This window comes from Callospermophilus lateralis, chromosome 2, assembly GCF_048772815.1.
Source record: "Callospermophilus lateralis isolate mCalLat2 chromosome 2, mCalLat2.hap1, whole genome shotgun sequence".
Classification (NCBI taxonomy): domain Eukaryota; kingdom Metazoa; phylum Chordata; class Mammalia; order Rodentia; family Sciuridae; genus Callospermophilus; species Callospermophilus lateralis.
This window is the reverse complement of record NC_135306.1, coordinates 193468209-193478804: the sequence shown is the minus strand read 5'-3', so window position 1 is coordinate 193478804 and position 10596 is coordinate 193468209. Positions and strand designations below refer to the sequence as shown.

General features: G+C 34.0%; 1 protein-coding gene across 1 annotated transcript; it reads right to left on the bottom strand.

Annotated features, from left to right (window-relative positions):
• Window positions 1–2291: 2291 nt before the first annotated feature.
• Window positions 2292–3230, bottom strand: LOC143391636 (olfactory receptor 4C46-like). The gene has a single exon (XM_076844395.2). The coding sequence runs from the start codon at window positions 3228–3230 to the stop codon at window positions 2292–2294; it is 939 nt and encodes a 312-aa protein (XP_076700510.1).
• Between the last annotated feature and the right edge of the window lie 7366 nt (window positions 3231–10596).

Below are 10596 nucleotides of genomic sequence, written 5' to 3'. Positions count from 1 at the left end.
TCTTAATTTCATTTTTGGATAGTTTATTGTTAATGTACAAAAATGTTATGAATTTGTATGTTGATTTTAATACCACAATTTACTGAATTTGTACTGAAACCCAAAACTTTACCAAATTTATCAATTTTAACAGATTTTCAGTGGACTAATTAGAGTTATCTTTATAAAATCACTTCACCAACAGAGACAATTTCATTTATTCCTATGATGTTTGGATGCCTTTTATTTCTTTCTCCTGCCTAATTGCTGTAGCTACAATCTCCATTACTCCATTTAATAAATGAGACAAGAGTGAGCAAACTTGTCATATTTCTGATTTTAGAGGAAAAGCTTTCTACTTTTCAGGTTTATCATGTATAACCTTATTGTGTTGAGATCCATTCCTTCTCTACCTGTAGTTTTTGAACAGAAAACTTTCCAAGTCATGGGAAGGAAATAGAAGTAAAGATCCAGGAAATTCAATAGGCACTTTATAGAATAAATCCTATATCAAGACACATTACAATAAAATTGTCAAAAGTTAAGGAGAAAGACAGAATATTGAAAGCTAAAATTGATAAACAACTTGGCATATGCAAGAGGACCCTCATGGGACTATGAGTAAATTTTTTTCAACAAAAACTTGCAAAAATCATTCACTCTTTGTCCACAAAATATTTGTTGATCAATGAATAAGGGATAGATAATATGAGGTATGCATTTATTCTGAAAGTGCTTTGTATACAGATGAAGCCACATATTTTTACAAATAACTTTTAATAATAAAATATTACCCAAAGTAAACTGATTAAAAAAAAAAAAACAGCTCATAGGGCTGAGGTTGTGGCTCAGTGGCAGAGCACTTGCATAGCATGTGTGAGGCACTGGGTTCAATCCTCAGCACCACATATAAATAAATAAAAAATAAAGGTACTTCAACAACTTAAAAACATTAAAAAAATAAACTCACAATCAGGATAATGCCATCTTGTTGAAAACAGAGAATATTTCAAAGTAAACCATTTGCTCATATGCTGAGAATTTCTTTCAATTTTTCAGTTTAAGAAAGAATAAAAACAAATCATAGCTCCCCCAAGGCATCTAGCTAGAATTCTCCTTGGAGTTCAAATCAGATAAAGGCAGGAAAGAATTCTCTAGTCGCCAATACTATTTCTTTTTTGCTCTAAATTTTGTTGAGTTTAATTATCTTCTTTAACATTTTTATTCATTCAGTCATCATTTATCTTGCACCAGACATTGTGCTACCTTGTGGCAACAATTGCTCTAGCAGGCAAAAACTTTGTGGAGCATATTTTTATAATTAATAAATGGAAATTTCTTCCTGACATGGAGATGCCCTTTATTTGAGTGATTGCTCTTTGTGATGGGTTGTTAGCACAGCATACGTGACGCTGTTAACACAGAATGATTCTGAAGTTTACATGGACATTTAGAAAAATGATGAAAATAACGTTATCTACTCACTATTGAATCAAGGGCCATTGCTAGCAGGGCCTTACAGTAGATATCATAATGCTTTGGTAACAGGTAGCCACTCATTATTATAACACATTAAAGGATATATATGAAAAATTATAAGACCCCTAAAAATAGAAAATGAGCTAATACATACTATGTATCCACTTCAGTCTCCTTCCTGATGGTAAAGAGTTGAATTATTTGACTTTTTATCATTAATTCTGTCATATCAGAGTTCACAGTGCGGTCTCGAAAAAAACAATCATATTTTGGTTGCTGGTTCATTAACATGTCTATTTTGTTAACTTCCTTTGTTTTCAGATTCCTCATCTATAAATGGGAATAATTCCTCACCTATAAATGGCTCACATTTTTGGAGTGTTGAATATCACTGCTCAATACCAATACATTTGCCATTTCCTTTTTTAAAAAGGTTTTTTATTTGTAGATGGACCCGATACCTTTATTTTATTTATTTATTTTTATGTGGTGCTGAGGATCGAACCCAATGTCTCATGTTAATAAGCAAGTGCTCTATCACTGAGCTACAACCCCAGCCCTGCCATTTCCTTTTTAATGAGGATAAAAGCCTATGAATCCATACACTGCATGACTAGTAACACTAAATCCAAATTTGGTAGAATTTCCCAAGTGTGCAGAATAGTCCTAGGTTAGACATTCTCTCTTTTCTTGGACCCATTTCTGTTCCCCTCAATACTTAGTCTATGAGTTAAAGTAGGCAATGTTTTGCTTTATCCTGTAAATATTTCTTGCATCTGTAATGTCCTTTTGATGTTTGTCTCAGCTGAATCAGTATTGAGCACCAGGAACATCTATTTCTCACCTGCAATATCTTTCCACCCACATAATTTTATGATGGCAATTTTCATCTGTGCATTTCTCAAGGTATAGATTAAAGGATTTAACAATGGAGTTATGATAGTGTAGAATACAGCAACTGCTTTATCAATGGGTAAATTGGCTGCAGGTCTCATGTACACAAATATACAGGGAACAAAGAACAGGACAACCACTGTGATGTGGGAGACACAGGTGGACAAGGCCTTGCGCCTACCCTCCAGGCTGTGGGTCCTCAGGGAGCGCAGGATGACCACATAGGAGACCAGCAGGAGGAGGAAGTTTAACAGGCAGATGAACCCACTGTTGGCAGCAACAAAGAGCCCCAGAGTGTGGGTATCAGTGCAGGCCAGATTGAGCAAAGGGTTTAGATCACACATAAAGTGATCAATGACATTAGGGCCACAGAAGGGTAGTCGGAAGATGAAGAGGATCTGGATGGTTGCATGGAGAAAGCCTCCCACCCACACTATTCCTACAAGCAGGCCACATACCCTTCTGTTCATGATGGTTGTATAGTGCAAGGGCTTGCAGATGGCCACATAGCGGTCATAGGCCATCACAGTAAGCAGGATGCCCTCTGCACCTCCAAAGAAATGTTCCCCAAAGATTTGAGTCATACATCCATTGAATAGGATGGTCTTCTTTTCATGGAGTGAATCTATGACCAGTTTAGGGGTATTGACAGAAGAATAGCAGGCATCAATAAAGGAGAGATAGGCCAAGAAAAAGTACATAGGAGACCCTAACAATGGGCTGGCAGCTATGGTGACCACAATGAGCACATTTCCTACCACAGAGATGATGTAGATGAGCAAAAACACAGCAAATACGATTTTCTGCATCTTTGGGTTCTCTGTAAGTCCCAGTAGAATAAACTCTGTCACGTTGCTCCTATTCTCCATGTACTTCATGTGAAAATTAATTACATTATCTGAAAAAAAAGTTATCAAAGCAATCTTAAAATTTACTGCACTTCATCATTCTGATAAATAATAAATGTTTGGATTCTACTGAGTTGTGAATTCTGATAGGTTTCTCTTGAGATGAAAATAAACATTGATCATGGCATTAACACAATGATAATTACAATAATAGTATATTAATCTTATACCATTAATAGTTATAATGATAATATGAACTAAACTTATTAAAAGGTAGAGTATTTTAAATGGTTTTTGCTGACATTTGCTGACTTAATGTTTAATACAAATTCAATTAACTACTACTATCATTTTATGCTTAACTTGACATATTAGAAAATAGAAGCATAGAGAAATTTAACAACACATCTAAAATCAAGAAGTTCACAAAAGTCTTAGTGGAGCTTAGATAATTCTTAATTTTTTTTCCTCCATATTCTTAACCTAGTTCATATACAATTGTGAGATAATAAATGATTTTAAATTCATAATCTCCATTTTATACGATCATTATAATTATGATTACTTTACCACTACATCAGTGAAATGTTTTATGAAGCAATTTCATAACAGTCACACTGATACCTACATAGGTAATGACATCTTTGAAATCCCAGATATTAGGAAAAGTGTAGTTTCACATGCATTAAAGTCTCCTTTATCTTGGTCTCTCCCTCAGTCTCAGCTCTTTCTTCTTCACACTTCTCCAAAGCGTGGGAACCTGACTCTGGCAAAATGTTTAAAATGACAATGGTAGTTGAGTACATCAGATTTAGAATCAGAAGCACATTGGGTTGGAATCACGGTGTTTTCCACTCCACTTCTTTTACCTGTGGTTTATTTCCTGGCACCTCACATCCTTGTTTCCTCATTTATAAAGTGAGAATGATAGTATCACAATATGGTTTGTTGTGAAAATTGATCAAAAGAGCATATATGTGAACACTCACCACAGAGCTGCAGATGCACATAGGAATTTCGTTTATTTATATGAATAAGTTTATACCTAGGAGATAAGAAGAATTGATGGTAGAGCAATAAACAGAAATATTCAACCATGGAATAAGTTCCGGGAGAATCATTTCCAATATTGCTCTCACAGAAACCACAGACACTGATGTCATCCACAGGAGGAAGAGCTCTCCATGTTTTTACTTGGACTAATCAGCTACTCGATGCCATTTAATATTCATATTTCTGTCTTTTGTGTGTATGAAGTATATTTAAATTTTTAAATCCTATGACTAGTCTTCTTTTTGCTTAATTACTGAATTTACTATAATTCATTTATATTGGTTCAACAAATATTTTTTGAGGAACTTCCATGTTCCAGATCTACTGGGGGAAAAAAAAAAAAATCTTTACTTCTGAAGAGCTAATATTTCAATGAGTGTGAATTCCTAAGCAGTTACACCTAAAGAGTTAGTACTGCATGTTGTATTATCTCTACAATTTTTGATACATAGTCTTCCAAAGAAATGTACTACTTTATTGGCTGTAATCTTAAATTTTCTCTGGCTAGCACCTCTTACGCAGTCAAAACTTGTTTAAATATACTATTTTTGTTTTTCATCCTAGAACTCTGCTATATTATCATTTCAACATATATTTGCCAAAATCTATTTCTCCATTGTCACGAATAACCAATTGCTAAAATTTTTAATTCATTTTAAATTTACTCGTCTTCCCAAAACTGAAAACATTCTATTGGTGTTAACTTTGAATTGTTTTTTAAATTTGTATAGACAAATGAGAAGTGCAAGTGGATAACAAATATTTGGGAAAAAAAAACATTTAATACCTTTAGCAATCATGGAAATGGAAATCAAAGCTACATTGAGATTTCATCTCACTCTAGTTAGCATGGTGAAGCCTACAAGTAACAACGATGGTAAAGATGTAGGGGGGAAAGAAACACGAACACAGTGTTGGTAGGATGGTAAATTTACACAACCACTATGTAAAACAGTATGGAGGTTCCTCAAAAGACTAAAAAGGGAGCCATTATATGACCCAGCTTTACCATTTCTTGGTACTTATCTAAAAGAATTAAAGTCAGTATATGATAGAAATACATGATACCAATGTTTATAGCGGTGCAATTGACTATGGACAAGTTGTAGAACCAGCCTAAGTGTCTGTCAAAAGATGAGTGGATAAAGAAAAGGAAGTAAATGTATACAGTGGAGTTTTATGCTGCCTAATGAAGAATGAAATTATATCATTTGCAGGAAAATGCATGGAATGGAGAACATCATGATAAATGAAATAAGCCAGACTCTGTCAGGTTTTCTGTGTTCTCTTTCGAACATGGAAATTGGAGAGAAAAATATGACAAACAGGACCTCATGAAAATAGAAGGGAGACTAGCAAAATTGAGGAAGGGGGTTGGGGTGAGAGGCAAAGGGAAGGGGGAGTTAATAGGGAATCAAATTGATCAAATCATGTTATATGCATGTCCATATATGTATATATGTATGATGATAATATATCAATAAAAATTAGAAAAACAGAAGTTAACACTTATTATTTGTCTTGATTATTAAACAGGTGTTTCAGAGAAAGCATGGTGTCTCATGTCAAGAGAGAATTTGTCCTACAAATTGCTTAATCTCTTTGAGCCTCAAATTTTTCAGCTGCAAACTAAGTTACTGATATTTACCAACTATACTTTGAAGAATTAGGGTGAGGACGAAAGATGCTATGATTATATTTGAAGTGTTGAACTATAATTATTACTATATATAGAAAGTAACCTTCTTTAATCAGCATCAGCACCACTGAAAACCTTACCTTAGTCATATTAAAAGATCCTAATGATGTTTGGGGGCATTCAGAAACAATCTCGTCTCAAATTGACCTCATCTTGGAATTAAAAAGTTTCAATATTAAAGCTATGCTTCTTCAGAAGAGCTTGTTCAAACACATTAATATTGGGTCTAGGAATGTAGTTTCAGTTGGTAGAGTGTTCACCTACCATGTACAAGACCCTGAGTTTAATTCCAACACACCAAAAGAAGGAAAAACCAAGAAATTTCAATATCAAATTAATAACTGTTAAGAAAGTGTACATATCAAACATGTTCCTTTTCTTATATAACAATTACCAAAATAAAGTTGCCTGAAAAAACTGAAAACGTTCTTAAGAGTGTAAATATTCCCATCTAGTTTAGGACTGAAAAACTTCTTCACAGAAAATCTGGGATTTCAATTAGAGTGGACTTACTTGAAACGCATGAAGAATGGTTCCTATATATGGCTCTGGTCCTGCAGTGCAAGAAGCACACAGTATGGAGGAAACAGATGGAAATGGATCACTCTTCCCATGGGTTAATTTTGCTATGGATGTTTGAATAACAAAACATTTCACCTTGTGCCACATAGATATTTAAAGAGGTTTCCATAAAGGTTGAGGGAGCTTGTTCTGTTTCTTCTGCCTTCTCTCCCAGGAATTAATTATCCCCTTTGATGAAAAGATTTTCTTCAAAATTGGTATTCTGGAGAGAGATGTTTGGAAAAAAAAAAAATCCTATTCTTGAATGGGGAATTATATTCCCTACAGTTGTAACCTAAACCTTCCTCTAACTGAACCTGTGTTGGTAGAAAATCTGGTGCCGTATGAAGAGCAAGGTGTAGTAAATCAAGCGGGTGGACCTTTGCTATACTTTCCCTGTTAATTCACTATTCAGAAAGGGCTTCTGCTTCTTTTTTGAAATCAATACTGCAACTTTTCTAAATAAACGCTAACGTTTGCTTGAGAGCCAGAGAAAGTGAGGGCATATAATTTATGGCAGTCCTTTTGTTCATTTATTTACCATTTTAAAATATTTAATTGACAATACTGTATATTCAAGGTGTAAAATGTGATGATTTGATTTGATATATGCACACATTGTATAATGATTACAAATTAACACCTATCATCACTGATGATGTACATTACATCCCCAGAAATTTTTGACCTTAAAACTGAAAGAGTATACTCTTTTTTTAAAAAAATGGAATATTTTTAGATTGTACTGTTTCTTTTAAAAAATAAATAATTTTACTTCTAATCCCTCCCAGGGAGTCACGTTCTAGCACATTCCCATTTCCTATAATGATCACAAACACAAAGTAACATTCTCCATCTCTCAAGTGACCCATGCAGTTCCTTCTAACACCCTAGAAAGATTGTATTCTTAGATCAACATGCTCCTGTTCCTTTGCCCCATCCCTTGTCAACCATGATTCTCCTCTCTGAGTTTGACTATTTTAAATTCCCCTTGTAAGTGAGATTCAATATTTGTTTTTCTGATTCTAACACATTTTACTTAACACAAATGTCCTCCAGGTTCTTCTGTGTAGTTACAAATGGAGGAATCACGGATATTCATTCACCAGAGGAAACAGGTTTTATCATGTTTGGGCTATTGTGAATAAAAATAGGGGTGTAGATATCTCTCTTTGAGATTCTGCTTTCATTTCCTTCTCACATACCTAGACCTGGTATTGTGGGGTCTTATGCAAGTTCTCTTCTTAATTTTCTGAGGAACCACAGTAAGGCTTCCCATTATAGTTTTTCTAATTTATATTGCCACCAAAAGGGTACAGGAGCTCTCTTTTCTGCATACTCTTGCCAAGACTTGTTATCCCTAAACCTTTTGATGATGGCCAATCCAACATATATAAAGTAATATCTCAATGTGGTTTTGACTTGAATTTCTGTGATAATTAGTGATGTTCACTAATATATCTCATTGTCATTTGTATGACTTCATTTGAGAAATGTCTACTCAGGGTCTTCTCCCATTTAAAATCAAATTATTTAATTTTTTTTTTTTTTTTTTTTTTTTTTTGCTATATGGTTGTGTGAGTTCCTTAGATATTTTTATATAACTTCTTCTCAGATGCACGGTTTGTAAATATTTCTTCCATTCTTTATTTTGGCTTTTAATTTTGTTGTTACCTTTGCTATATGGAAACTTGCTACTTTGATATAGTCATACTTGCTTATTTTAGATTTTTTGTTGTCTGTGTTTTTTGTGTTCTTATCTAAAAAAAAAGAAAAAGAAAAAAGAAACAATATCAAGACCAATGTCAAAGAGTATGTATTCTTCTAGGAGATTCACGTTTAAATCTTTAAGCCATTTTGAGCTTATTTTTGTATATGGTATAAAATGGGAATACAATTTCTTTTTTTCTCCATGTGAATATTCAGCTTTTCCAATACTACTTATTGAAGAATTTCCTTTCCCTATTTTGTACTCCTGGTGTTATTATCCAAGTTCAGTTGACCATGTGTGCACAGGTTTGTGTGTGCATTCTCTGTTCTTTTAAATTGGTTTGTCTGTTTTTATGTCAGTAGCATGTTATTTTGAGTACTATAGCTTCAAAATGTAGTTTAAAATCAGCTATTATTATGCTTCCTGGTTTGATTTTCTTTCTCAAGATCACTTTGGCCATTCATGGACTTTCATGGTTCCAAGAGAGTTTTAGGATTGTTTATTCTATTTATTTCACAAAAATAGAATGTGAAAAATGCCACTGAGATTTTGATAGAAATTATGTTGGATCTATGGATAATTTTGGGTGGTTACAAATATTTTGAGAGTATTATTTTTTTCTAGTCTATGGGCATGTGCTATTTTTTTACACTTATTTTTGTTGGTTTTAATACTTTTTATCATTTATAGATCTTGGTGCTTGTTTTAGTCAGCTTTTTCATTGCTGTGACTAAAAGACCCCCTAGAACAATCGTAGAGAAGGAAAAGTTTATTTGAGAGCTCATGGTTCCAGATGTCTCACTCCTTACATAGCCAGCTCCATCATGGTGGAAGAGTATGGTAGAGGGAAGCATCTCACATGATGATCAGAAGGGAAAGAGAGGGGGAGAGAGAGAGATTGAGAGAGAGAGAGAGAGAGAGAGAGAGAGAGAGAGAGAGAGAGAGAGAGAGAGAGATTGAGATTCTACTCACCAGATAAAAATATATATTCCAAAGCCACATCCCCAATTCCCACCTTCTCCAACCACATCCCATTTCTTCAGTTGCCACTCAGTTAATCCCTATCAAGGGATTAATTCACTGATTGGGTTAAGACTTTCACAACCTAATTGTTTCTCCTCTGAACCTTCTCGCATTGTGTCACATGTGAGCTTTTGGGGGACATCTAACATCCAAACCATAACAGTGCTCATTTTCACTTTCTTAGTTAAATTTATTTTAAAATATTTTATTCTTTTTGATGCTTTTGTAACTAGTTGGGATAGTTTCTATAATTTGTCTTATAGTAATTGTTAGTATATAGAAATAAAACTTATTTGGGGGTATGTTGATTTTGTATCATGCAACTTTACTGAATTTGTTTATTAGTTCTAATAGGATTGTTTTGGTGGAGTTTGGGAGTTTTATGTTTTCTGCAAACAGACTGATTTTGATTTCTGATTTGTAAGCCTTTTATTTCTTTCTCTTTTCTAATTTCTCTGGTTGGAATTCTAGTACTATGTTGACTAGATGTGGCTAGAATAGCATATTATCCATTGCTTTTTACAGTTTTCTATAAATTTAGATGTGTTAAAAATTTAGTTGCAATTGATTCTATATTTTCCCTTTTTTGGTTGCTTTAAGAAATGTTTTTAACAGTGCATTGTGTTATATGTAATATTGGGATTCATTCTGATATAATTGTGCATGCTTTGAATATAATTTGCTCTAATTCAGTCCCCAGTATTTCCTTTTTACCTCCTCTCCTGCCTTCCCCTTTACCAATTCCTCTACTCTAATGATCTTCTTTCTTTCTATTTATCTGGGGGTTTTTTTGTAGTGGTGCTTTATAGATATACATAAAGTGAAAGGTGACATTTGCTGTTGTATATTCATATACATACATAATTTGGTCAATTTAGTCTCACCATTCCTCCCTTTGCCCATCTCTCCCCTCATCCTCTCTATTCCCTTCCTCTATTTTATTGAATTTCCTTCTATTTTCATGGAATTGTCCCCACCTTTCCCCCTATTGCTCTAGCTTCCAAACATGAGAGAAAACATTGGACTTTGATTTTCTAGGTCAGGATTAATTTCACTTAACATGATGTTCTCCAATTCCATCTTTTTACCAGCAAATGCCATAATTTCATTCTTCTTTATGGCTGAGTAAAACACCATTGTGAATATGTTCCACATTTTCTTTGTCCATTCATCTGCTTTTATTATTATAATTATTATCATCTTGAAGTAGGGTTTCATTAAGTTACTGAGGCCAATGTGGACCTTGTTGGGGCTTGAACACTGAGACACATATCCTGTCCTCTCAGTCCAGGGGGGGCTGCAGAAAGCTTGCTTTCTGGCATTCCAAGTTCTTTTTATTTATTGTTTTT